This window comes from Brachyhypopomus gauderio, chromosome 17 (assembly GCF_052324685.1).
Source record: "Brachyhypopomus gauderio isolate BG-103 chromosome 17, BGAUD_0.2, whole genome shotgun sequence".
Lineage (NCBI taxonomy): Eukaryota > Metazoa > Chordata > Actinopteri > Gymnotiformes > Hypopomidae > Brachyhypopomus > Brachyhypopomus gauderio.
The window spans coordinates 9,568,000-9,581,076 of NC_135227.1; the positions used below are offsets into that span (position 1 = coordinate 9,568,000).

Genomic DNA, 13,077 nt, shown 5'->3' on the forward strand with positions numbered 1-13,077 from the left:
GAGACTTGCTGATCGCTTTGTTGAACACCTTTGAACCATCAGAATTCATCATTTCCAAGTCAAGGCATTTTATGCTAATGGCCATTAATGACATCTGTTTGCATTGCCAGTTGTTGCTATGGCAGCAATAAAATTAAGAAACTCAAAGATAAAGAACTGATCTACACTCTTGGATCTGTAGAACCCAGAGGGTTGAATGTTATGGTAACAGAGAGAGAGATGTTCAGAATTTTCTCTCAAAAAAATGTAGGAAATGTTATAAGAAAAAATAAATTGTAGATAGTATTTTTCTTGTGCATAGCAATAAAATGTTTCTATTTTAAAATGTTGAACATTGGCTATATTTCATAGCTTCAAAATGTTGAGTGCAACATTAGAAAATTGGAAATGATAGGCCTTCCTTCACCCACTTCCTGCTCCCTGCCGGGGCGGGGGGGGGGGGGGTTGCTGGCACGGGACTGGGCTGGTGGCTTCCTAGGACCGCTACTGGTCCTTGCTGGTCCAGCCATTTGCCCCTGCCGCAGAGGGTGTGCTAGTCTGGATAAGTGTGTGTCTCTGTCCTTGTTTTCTTCTTGTTTCTGAATGGGTGGATGAATGAGTGCGTGTTGGAGGGAGGGGACATATGGCCAGGTTTGGAGGTGTGAGGGTGAATTTGAGTGTATGTGTGTGTGTGTGTGTGGGGGTGGGTGTGTACATGGTGGGGGTGTATAGGGGCGAATGTAGGGTGGGTTTGGTTAGGTGGGTGAGGACAGCTGGTTCTGGGTCGGGGCTGGTCGTGCCCGGTTCACTCATGGACACTCCCCTGAGACTACTGCACCACTCCAGAGGGGGGGCGCCTTGGGGCTCCGGTGTCCGGCTTGGCCCCCCGGCGTAGGGGCGGTTGGCCCGCTCCCCTGGGCGGTGGTGATATGGGGCGGCCGGGTGCTCCTCGGCGGGAGGTGGGCCCTGCCGGGTGGTGGGTGGCTTTCCGGGCGCGTGGCGCCGTGGTTTTGCCGCTGGCCCCTGGGGGGGGGGGGGGGGGGCATCCTGGGGGGGAGGCGCTCTGTTCCCTCTGGTTCCCCTGGACCTGCGCTCCTTGACTGGTGGGGCGCTGTCCGGGGTCTCTCTCTCCCGCCTGCAGGGGCGGGCGGGTGAGGGTTTCTGGGAAGTGCGGCTCTGGTACTCCACCGCTCTGTGGGGGGCCGTGGGCGGGTGGGGTTCCCGGGTCTCTCTCCGCCCGCCTCTGGCCTCTGGGGGAATGCTGTCGCAGCTACCCACCCTTGCTGGTAAGTACATTCCATACATCTATCCTATGTTGCACTTCTAGGTTGCACATAAACACACACTCACACACACCCATACATCGCACTCATCTGCACTATATGTATTTGGTTTACTTTCTGTACTTCTTTGCAGTGGTCATTTGAGCTGGTTGCGTGTTTTATTTTATTAATATTATTATTATTATTATTTTATTATTATTAATTTTTTTTTTTTTTTTTTTTTTTTTTATTATTATTATTATTTTTTTTTTCTTCTTTTCTTTTTCTTCTCCTTTTTTCTCCTACCTCTGTCTTTTCCCTTTTTATTATTTCTCTCCCCCTCTTTTCTTGGTCCACCTAACCCCAATAATTATCACTTTGCATACTGTTATCACTATATATTGTTATCACTACACTATATATTATACAGAATTGTTATAATTGCCATTTAAATCTGTACATAAAAACAAAGTTGTCCTCCAAAGATGGGGGGGTGGAGGTGGGCCAAAAAAAAAAAAAAAAAAAAAAAAAAAAAAAAAAAAAAAAAGGAAATGATAGGGTGTGAGTCACAGGTACATTTCTGACAGTGAATTTGTGTATATTTTGATGCACTAGTAAAATGGATAATCTACTATTTGTTGTTATATTATTTAAACAGAATGAAGGAGGAAGTTTTGTTGTGTGGCGTTTAAGTGGTTTAAAAAAGATATATATCCTTATTGAGACACAAAGAAACGTCATTTTGCACCGTCTGACGTTGGATCTCTCAATTTAAGGCAAGGGGATGTTTATTGGAGTAACTCTCCATGGTGCTGAAGCACATCCCACGCTGCAGCCACAGGATTTGAGGGAGAGGATGCGCCTTATGGACTTAAAAAGAACACAAACGGAGATCATCTGAGGTCACGCACTCCCTTCTCTACCTTTTTACCTGGAAAGTACAGTCATTGTCAATATGCTGACCAACAGCACGTACAGGAACCCGGAGGATGTCTTCTTCCTGAATTCATCTGGCAACGAAACACACAGCGATTCTCAAGGCAGCGCGATCCTTATCTCCTTTATCTATTCCGTGGTGTGTTTGGTCGGACTCTGCGGGAACTCCATGGTCATTTATGTCATTTTTAGGTATGCCAAAATGAAAACTGCAACAAACATTTACATTTTGAACTTGGCGATCGCGGACGAGTTACTTATGCTGAGCGTGCCTTTTTTGGTGACATCCTCGATACTACACCACTGGCCGTTTGGTTCTTTTTTATGCCGTCTCGTTTTAAGCGTTGATGCTGTTAACATGTTTACCAGCATTTATTGCTTAACTGTATTAAGTATTGACCGATACATCGCTGTGGTGCACCCTATCAAAGCAGCCCGATACAGGAGACCTACAGTTGCTAAAATGGTCAACTTCTGTGTGTGGATGTTCTCTATTTTGGTCATCTTGCCCATCATTATATTCTCCACTACTACACCTAACTCGGATGGCTCGGTCGCCTGTAACATGCAAATGCCTGAGCCACAACGTCGGTGGATGGCTGTGTTTGTTGTTTATGCCTTTCTCATGGGCTTTCTTTTCCCGGTCATTGCTATATGCATGTGCTACATCTTGATCATAGTGAAATTGAGAGTAGTTGCTCTGAAAGCAGGCTGGCAACAGCGCAAAAAGTCAGAGAGAAAGATCACGCTGATGGTTATGATGGTGGTGACTGTGTTCGTGATGTGCTGGGTGCCTTTCCACATAGTGCAGCTCGTTAACGTGTTTGTAGAGCAGCATAACGCAACTCTCAGTCAGCTGGCGGTGATTCTGGGTTACGCCAATAGTTGTGCCAATCCCATTTTATACGGATTCCTATCAGACAATTTTAAACGCTCGTTCCAAAGAATTTTGTGCCTTCGGTGGATGGACAATGCGACCGAGGAGCCCATCGACTACTACGCTACGGCACTGAAAAGTCGTGGATACAGTGTAGACGAATTTCAGCCGGACAATTTGGAATCAGACAGCACATACAGAAATGGGACTTGCACCTCCAGAACTACAACACTGTAGTGGCAGCAGTATAGCGGCGTTTTGATGACTTGAACAAACAACGACATAATGACATCGCAAATGTGCTGTTGTCGTGATCAATGCAAGGGTGTTTTTTTATGTATTTATTATTTATATGTATTTATTCGTTTTGTGTGAAGGCGACTTCTACTCACGTTATTAAGTTCCCACGCACATAATTTATCCACTTTGGATTTTCCAAAATACGTTCAGTAGACTTATTAATGTGCACTGCGCAAAGTTTTTTTCCTTAGTCCTGCAAATGTATTATACGGTCAGTTTGGTTGGCATGAGAATATCGGGCCTATATTTCAGCTGTCGCAGGTGATTATGTGTATGAATAATTTCGTAGTCTTTTTGACGCAGAAACATATGCAGTGTTTTTATATTGGAAGACCAACGAGAAAAGTAAATCTAAATTACTTAATCAATTTTTTTGCACTTGTTAAAAATAGCAAAATTATTTTTAAACGATGTTTTGAAAGTATTAGGCCATGTTTTGTCCGTTTTATAAAATTGCTACCAAAACAAAAACAAAGCAGCCATTTTTGTTTGTTACAGTAAGATATGTATGTGGGGTCCTACTCCTACGTCTTCAAATTTTAAAGTGAAATGAGGGAGTGTAGACAAGCTATAAAATAATAAGAAAGTCTAAGTAATGGTGTAGCCTGTGAACTGTGATCATCTGTTTAGTGCTGTGTTGTTCATTCTCACCCACTTTGCATTAAAAGAAAATATGCAGGAGAACGAGTGTCTCCCTAACCTAGCCTCTCTTATCAAGTCCTCCTGTCTGTAGCCTTCCATCCTCACGCTTATGTGCCAGAGATTTAGAAAGACACTTCCTAATTTTGACTGCACATTTATAGATTTTATTTCAGACATCCAGTCACAGGCATTTTACTCTTTGAAAGACAGTAGTTCTTCTTATTGTTCTTCTTTATAAAAGAGCATGACACAGATGCCAGGCATGCGTTTGACATCCTTTGTCTGTGACAGTTTGGCATTTCTTCAGTCTCTCACTCCTCTTTTAAAGCCATTATACTGCCATTTGTCATCCATGTTTTCATAGTCCCTGGCAAAGACCTGAGAGCTTCCAAATAAACTTAAAAAATTATGTTGATATAAAATACATAAATCAATTATTTTACAGATCTGCAAGTCATTAGAAACTCGAGCATTTTTAAATCATATCAAACCCCTGGATATAATCTTTGTATCATGCATAAGTCATTGTCAGCACCTTGATTTAGGCTTCAAAGATTGAGACCAGAACAGAATTCAAAAGACAAGCGGTACACAGTAATGTAAAGCTTATATACATACAATCTCCAGATAATCCCACTGTCACTGAACCACTCAGTTCTTTCAGAACAGTGTGTCTGTAACTCTCCTTCTTCAAAGAGACACTCTTTAAGTTGCCTATTTTTCATTCACCTTCTCCACAGAGTCTGATCCGTTCAGGGCTACTCCTTCTTTAGAGGACTCCGCCCTTCTCTTTGCCAGATTCTTCGATCGTTTCATGTAGCAGCATCTTGCCATGGCTGCAATGAGCACCATAAGCACCACGAGGATCAGCAGAGCCACTATCATGTGGACGAGGATTTTGGATGTGCTTTCACTGCTGTCCTCTGTGTAAATGACAGTGCTGTTGCTGGTCCCATTGGTTGTTGGGGGATGTTGCCTCTCCACAGCATGGGAGGTTGGAGTCCGTTCCATGTCATCAACAGGCGAAGGAAAAGGGGGCATTATTTTTGCTGTTCTGCACTTTTCTGAGTCTTCTTTATGAAAGTTGCCCATATCATCCATACACCCACATTCATATGAACCCTGTGTATTTGTGCAGATATATTTGCACGTATGGGATTGTTCACATTCATCAATATCCTCACAAGTTCCATTCACATTCTTTTTGTAACCCTTTTGACATTCTAGGCAGATTTCTGATATGTCAGTCTCTGGTCTATCTACCAACTTCCACTTATGGGAGCTCTTCGAACATGTCAGAGTGAAAGTTTTCCCACTACAAGTTATCTGAAGAGTGTACGGATCCTTGTTTTTTCTAATGATGTCATAAGTTGTTTGCATCTGAGGTTCAGGACACGGTTTGATGTCACCCTTTCTTTCCTGCTTGCAAATAAAGGCATATTTCTGCTTGCAGTGGCTAGCAGCTAACCCCCAGCTGACTATGACTGTGCCTCTGTACTCCACTGAGAGTTGTCCACATAGACCATTTGTGCAAGTAGATTTTGGTTTTTCTTTCCACTTATTAACCACAAAATCAGCTGTGTTATCTACTGTCCAGTGGAAACCCTTTAGAGGAATATCCTCTTCAACACATACTCCCTTGTCTTTTTTCAGGCCGATCCAGAATGTAGTAGAGTTTTGGTCTCCTTTATTATGGATGGCTTTCAGAATCTCTGAAATTTCTTCGTCATTTGGCATGTTAGTCAAAAAACCAGCATCTTCCTCACAGGATGTCTGAGCCTCTTCAAACAAAGCTTTATCCAGATGTATGGCATAGAAGTTAGAGTTTATGCTAAAGACAACAGTCATAAAATTGAGAAAATATAATCCAGTCTGATAATCCATGTTTCTGTCCCCTGTGTTGTATCCGTCAGCTCTCGGTTGGTCTCCTAGCTTTCACTGTCTGGGAGAAAACCACCATAAGCCTCATTTCTTAGCTACCCTGGGAGGTCCTTCCAAGACAACAAGAAGAGGAAGTGTGCGCAGCCTTGATACAGACCTCTACTTCCTCTAGGGTGGTGGTGCTGCTGCTGAAGCCAAACAATGGCTACTCTAAAAGAAATCTGCTGCTCATGTAAACAGAGCTTTTGCAAACCATTTGCTCAGTGGAGCAAAAGATGAACCCAAATCACAGAGAGAACAATAAAGTTTGCACTGCCAAGGTCAGTGTAGCCCTGACCTCAGCAACTGACACCAACAGTTTATTTGAAGTGTTTATTTGAAGAAAATTAGATGCTATCCATCATTTAGCATATATTAATAAGATATATAATAGTGGAGAAAACCTGGTTTACTGCACTGACAAAGGCTTTATTTAGTAGCACTGTACCTCAGTTGGCATTGCAACTCAACACTAACAGATTAAAAAAGAATGGTGTTTCATGGCGGGAGACATATAAAATGCTTCTTTTTGGACATACAGCAGGATTACATATCCAATAGCTCCTGTTGAATTTTTCCTCACTGATGGGCATCATTGTGAAAGAGCACCAGATGCTTCCTGGAGGAAATACCCATGAATGGCAGGAAGTGATGTAATCCAATCCAAGTGCTTGATTCTGTGGTTTTAGTTGAGGGGAATCAGGGGTGGGTACAAGCATAGGAAATGGATTTCTGAGTAATAGGAAAAAGAGTAATTAAAACGCCTAGAGCGAAAACAAAAGGCTGAAATCATGGCATCTAAGTTTGTGTTCTCTTTCCTGTTGACTAAGAACAATAATCAAAATGTATGGTAGCTAATAACATGCTGCTTACTACGAATGGTAATTTTTCTTTGCTGTGGCATGTTTTTTTTTCTTTTCTTCTCACTTCACCCCTACACTACATTATCGCTCAGTCATGAACACGTGGGCTTAGCTGAACACAGTAGCTGAACTGGTGTGATGTTAGAATCAGATTGTTGTAATGTCTCATGACGTCCCTTACCTCCAGCCTGTCCTGAACGTTTGTCTTGCTTTTTCATATAAATGCAACTTTCTCTTGAAAAGCTAAAAGAGCCAAAGACTTTCCTTTGAGGTTGGGGTCAGACTTAGCCGTGGATACAGTGGCATTTACTTACAGTATTATATAATTCACTGGAAAATCCTCATTAATAGCGTGTGGGAAAGGAGCATTTTATGAGTTATTATTGGATTTTAGGTATAATATAAAATATGTGCCTAGAACTTTTAGTGTTCATGTGTGTTGTTTTTTTTGGACAGTCTAGATTATGTGCTGATCCTGTTATGCAATCTTAACACACTGGCTAGAAAAAAATTTTATAACTAAAAAAGGTGGGACTAACCATTCATACTATTGCAGCTCTACGGGCCTTAGGCTTCAGAGGTGTACTGTTACACTGTATTAGATTTTCTGACTGGTACTGGAGCTGGTTCCAGTACTGGACCAGGACAGGAGTGGAGACTGCTGTAGGACTTATAATGAATGATGTCATTATGTCCAGGGTGCTGAGATGTGTGGGTGGAGGTTCTTGGCCAGCTTAGTCATTGCACATGCATGGACAGAACCCGTCTGCTGTAGGCCGTGGGCATGCACAGTCAGAGAGGTCCTCTCCACAAAGAAGTAGTTTCATCTGTTTTTAGAGGATTGATGTTTTATGTGGAAGCCTCTTTAATTACCTTTGGATATAAAAGCTGATGTAAACATCTTCATCTTCCATTTCTACATTTTTTAAAATGTTGATTTCAACATACCCACATCACTATTTAAAACAGACTCACATAACTCACATTTTATATTAAAACTATATTTTTTTATTACAAGTAATATCGGTTCTTCAACTTTATCAACTATCTCCTTGTATTCAAAATACTCTATTATTGATAATATTGGTATATTTCCAAAATTGTAAGCAATGTTAACAAATGAAAACTCATTAAATTACTGTCTAATAAATATGTAAATGGTTTATTTAACAGTGTGTTATTATACTAAGCTATATGTTTAACCTGCTGTGGCTTTAGTGAGTTTTGTTAAATGTTGCAGTAGGAGTCTAGTCTTAGAGACATCATAATTGTAAATATAGTTTGAATGTGGCAGTCAGACTGGATGATCATTTTTGCCATGTAGAGCCTCCACTTTGTAGTAGTCAGTCTGTGAGACCAGAACTGCCCAAGTCCATTAGAACAGTAACACAGGCAATTAGAGTCCATTCTGTCACTACAGATTTTCACAACACATGAATAAAATATGGTGACATTTAATGAACTGAACACACAAGGATAACCTTGAATAAACAGACCTTAGAATGTCTCCAGCTTGCTCCTGTGTAATTATTTATGCATTATTTATGCATTCGAACCCAAACTTTGAAAACAAGTGGATGGTTTGTCTCAAAAAACAAAAAAAAGAAAGTTTGTTGACCATCTGATGAGTTGTAAACATTAAAAAAGAACATCTCAGTGATTCAGTCTTTGGGCTTTTGTCTAACTTAAAGTCTAAGTTATTTTGTAATTGTATAGACTGAATCTTTATCCCTAGAATCTTCTATCATTACCAATAGTGGGTGCTACAAAACTGAGGAAATCCACATAGTTAATGCACTAAATTTCAGGCAAGAGTGGGTTTCTTATGTATTCTGGAACATTGTGGTTATTTTAACAGGGATTCAGGTTTCATGTTTTATGTTAAAAGCGTTTCTATCTACCTCAGCAGCAGCCCACAGCCAGTGAGTCCCTATGAAACATGCATAATATCAAAGTGACAGCAACATTCTGGGGCTCCATTGCAAAAGGACCCCCTTTTGCCTTCAGAACTGCCTTAATCTTTCATGGCATAGATTCAACAAGGTACTGGAAACATTCCTCAGAGAGTCTGGTCCATATTGACATGACAGCATCACACAGTTGCTGCAGATTTGTTGGCAGATTTGCAGATTTGAACGGCAATCTCCCAGTTCCACCACATCCCAAAGGTGCTCTGTTGGATTGAGATCTGGTGCCTGTGGAGGCCATTCAAGTACAGTGAACTCATTGTTGTATTCAAGAAACCAGTCTGAGATGATTCACACTTTACGATATGGGGCATTATCCTGCTGGAAGTAGCCATCAGAAGATGGTACACTGTAGTCATAAAGGGATGGACATGGTCAGCAACTATACTCAGGTAGGCTGTGTTGTTGACACTCAATTGATACTAATGGGGTCAAAGTGTGCCAGGAAAATATCCCCCACTTCATTGCACCACCAGCACCTAAACTGTTGATACAAGGCAGGATGGATCCTTGCTTTCATGTTGTTGACACCAAATTCTGACACTTCCATCCGAATGTCGCAGCAGAAATCGAGACTCATCAGGCCAGTCAACGTTTTTCCAATCTTCTGTTGTCCCATTTTGGTGAGTCTGTGTGAATTGCAGCCTCATTTTCTTAGCTGACAGGAGTGGCACCCAGAGATGGTCTTCTGCTGCTGTAGCCCATCCACCTCAAGGTTCAGAGATGCTCTTCTACAGCCTCAGTTGTAACGCCTGGTTATTTGAGTTACTGTTGCCGGTATATCAGCTTGAACCAGTCTGGTCATTCTCCTCTGACCTCAACAAGGCATTTGCACCCACAGAACTGCCGCTCACTGGATAGTTTCTCTTTTTCTGACCATTCTCTGTAAACCCTAGAGATGGTTGTGCGTGAAAATTCTAGTACATCCGCAGTCTGAAATACTCAGATGAGCCTGTATGGCACAAACAACCAATGAACAACTTTGGTTCAAAGTCACTTAAATCACCTTTCTTCTCCATTTTGATGCTCAGGTTAAACTGCAGCAGATCATCTTGGCCATGTTTACTTGCCTAAGTGCATTGAGTTGCTGCCCTGTGATGATTCGACATTTGCATTAATGAGCAGTTGGACAGGTGTACCTAATAAAGTGTACATTGTCATGGCTGAAAATTTTCTGCAGGTCATTCGTCCATTTTATCTACTTTTCTGTTTTTCTCATGTATGCCTAGCTAAAAGATTCATATTACGGTTCAAATTCATGGATGGATCTGGACCTTATTATTTTTTATACAGGCTGTATATGTAATGAGCTCAGTTAGCTGTTAGGTATAAAATATAAATTAGTGCAACACAGCTGTATTGGTGGAGGAACAGATAAGAGTCCCATGTTTCAGTAAAAGCACCTCCTATCATTCTGGGGACAGGAGTAAAGGCTATTAGACTCTAGAGATTTGCCCTTTTTGCTTTAATGATACCACCAGATTAATCTTTTGCACCAAGGGGGAATGGAATAGCCCTATTCACTGCCCAGCAAACAATCCCATTTGGGCCCATTTTGGGTTTCCTTTGGGCAGTGAGGGATAGGGCTTGCCCACTGATAACCTCATGATGGGACACAATAGTTTAGCCCACTCTGGGCCCGTGCCCATTAGCCCACTTCTGGCCATTACAGGTAAAATGTGGGCAGTGCACCATTGGGCTTGCCCACTGATAACCTCATGAGGGCACAAAATAGTTTAGCCCACTCTGGGCCCGTGCCCATTAGCCCACTTCTGGCCATTACAGGTTAAATGTGGGCAGTGCACCATTGGGCTTGCCCACTGATAACCTCATGAGGGCACAAAATAGTTTAGCCCACTCTGGGCCCGTGCCCATTAGCCCACTTCTGGCCATTACAGGTTAAATGTGGGCAGTGCACCATTGGGCTTGCCCACTGATAACCTCATGAGGGCACAAAATAGTTTAGCCCACTCTGGGCCCGTGCCCATTAGCCCACTTCTGGCCATTACAGGTTAAATGTGGGCAGTGCACCAGGGCTTGCCCATAGTCAACCCCACACTAAGAAATGCATGTTTGATTACTGTAAAGAAAAGGACAGCAGCCCAGCTGCTTTTACTTGAATATGCTGCATTGTGTCTCTTTTCAAGTCTCACATCAGATGTGGTTATTATGGTTGGTCATCATATGCCACACCTTTAAAAGTAGCACTTTAAAACTAAACAAGTCCTCAGTCCCACTTTTGTGCATTGTAGTCTGATGAATTGTAGTTAAAACAGCAGTTGGTGGACACTCATGTAGAATATTATTTTGCATCCCACTTTATATTTTTTGTTGCGAGTGTTGGGTGTCTAAACAATTAATTACAACAGCCACAATTGTTCGCTTTTCATCTTATAAAAAATATACTGAGTGAAACAAAAACACAAAACTTAAACGATTTGTGATTCAAAAACAGGCGTTTTGCCTCAGTCAATTAGCTGTATGATGGCCCTTAACATTTTTCATCAGGCACATAACAGGCACATAATTAAATCGCGGCAAGAAGAACACGCGCAGACCGTTTGTTGAGAAGATTGCCAGCTCTTTCTTGGTTCTCGTCTGTTCATCGATTACGAATTTGTAAGGTATGTTTTGACCAATACAATCATTTGATACGTACACTTAAATTTCGATTAATTATGCACAAAATTTCGAAGCAGTTAACATTTTTACTCATAGTGTAATCCCTACCACGTTATAAACGCCATTGCTGTTCGGGTGTCTTATCAAACCTATTACGCGCTCGCGCATACACACACACACACACACACTGTATATATAATGTTGACAAGACCCGCTAGCTAAACATTTACACATTAGCATGCTGTTTGTGAGATATATCTTAACACGAAATATAGGCCGCGTTCGAGATTTCAAGCACCTACAGTCTAGTTGCTGGCTTTTATATACAACTCTGTGTATACACAGTGAATATGTGTAGGTAAATTTATATCTATATTTTTTTCTAGGTGTCTACAACTTATTCCATCACCTCAACTTTGCTAACAGTCTTGCTCTGCAGCTCTCTTGGAAAGGCTCTGGGGAGAAGAGATCTTTTCAAGATCTCATCCTCTGTAAAGTGGTCATAGGTGAGAAGGATTTTGATATTTTGGTTTATTATTTCTTTTGCTTGCAATTCATCTGTACAGTTTGTCTAAGTTTTCACTGGAAATTGCTCAGTCAATACTTTTTCACTTTTGTGGTAAAGTGATAGTGGATGAAGGCAACACTTAATAGATGTTTAAAATGTATTTTACATTTTATAGAATTTTATGAAAGTGTTTTAGTCTCTACCTGTTTTATTAATCTGAAACATTCAGAATATTTTTGTACATTTGTGCTGTACAACTACATAGCGGCAGTCCACAGAAGTGCACCAGAACAAGTGACCAATGCTGCAGTTGAGGCTGCAATCAAGGTGTGGCTGAGGAACGCTAGAGACCGTGATGGAGGTAGAAAAGAAAGAATGTTGAGAAGACACACACAGAACCAAGTCTGATTTATGATGTTCATGTTATTGATTATGGTTTTCCAGTCGTTCTGTTTAAAATATTCTTAGTGAATTCAGTGTCATTTTTTTCTTGCACTTGAAAGATATTTCATTTACTGTTTTATATTACTCATAATTTTTGCTGTGCTCAGAATATTCAGCAAGCATGTGACATTATAAATTATAAGAATCTTTTGAATGCAAAAGACATCTGCATCTGCAGTTCAAATGTAAATGCTAGTTTAAGTTTAAACTTAATGTTTTTTCAATGTAAAATAAATAATGACTTGACCCTTTTCCAAACTCTTGGTGGTTTTTACATGAGGTAAGCATTTAGGCTCCAAAAGAGGCAAAAAAAATATTTTCTGGATAATCTATTTGTAGTTTAAAGAAGAGAATACACAGATGGCAAACTATGGGAAAGTGGTGGTGGCTATGGGTGGAACAGTGCAATAGCTTAATGTGAGTAAGATATGTGGGGCCAGTGTAGGCAGCTGTGGGCTGAGTAGTGGCCCTGATTGGGTCCATAAGTGGCTCAGAGTGGGAAAGTGGCAAATTGACCGCTATAGGCTGAACAATGGCAAGTTGTATGGGACCAGTGTAGGCAACTGTGGGCTAAGTAGTCGGCTAAGAAAGGGCTTGAATTGGGCAAAGCCAGATAACTGGGCTGATTGTGGGTAGCCCATTTGGGTCCATAACAGTGGGCCCTGTTACGCCCCCACGTTCAAACCGGAAGGGGTCCAATGTGGGCAGCCCAAATAGGGCCACATTTTAAGCCCGCTGTGGTCCCAAAGAGGGCCAC

At 41.4% G+C, this 13,077-nt stretch overlaps 2 protein-coding genes and 1 long non-coding RNA gene across 3 annotated transcripts; 2 read left to right on the forward strand and 1 right to left on the reverse strand.

Moving 5' to 3' along the window:
* The first annotated feature begins 1,901 nt into the window (after positions 1-1,901).
* sstr1a (somatostatin receptor 1a) lies at positions 1,902-3,704 on the forward strand. The gene has a single exon (XM_076978516.1). It carries the CDS (start codon positions 2,197-2,199, stop codon positions 3,289-3,291), a length of 1,095 nt encoding a protein of 364 aa, XP_076834631.1. The 5' UTR covers positions 1,902-2,196; the 3' UTR covers positions 3,292-3,704.
* Positions 3,705-4,137: 433 nt separating this feature from the next.
* Positions 4,138-5,981, reverse strand: clec14a (C-type lectin domain containing 14A). The gene has a single exon (XM_076978515.1). It carries the CDS (start codon positions 5,878-5,880, stop codon positions 4,711-4,713), a length of 1,170 nt encoding a protein of 389 aa, XP_076834630.1. The 5' UTR covers positions 5,881-5,981; the 3' UTR covers positions 4,138-4,710.
* Positions 5,982-11,198: 5,217 nt separating this feature from the next.
* Positions 11,199-12,534, forward strand: LOC143481300 (uncharacterized). The gene is made up of 3 exons (XR_013121999.1): positions 11,199-11,370; positions 11,755-11,874; positions 12,142-12,534. It is a non-coding gene; the product is annotated as an uncharacterized LOC143481300 (long non-coding RNA).
* The last annotated feature ends 543 nt before the right edge of the window (positions 12,535-13,077 follow it).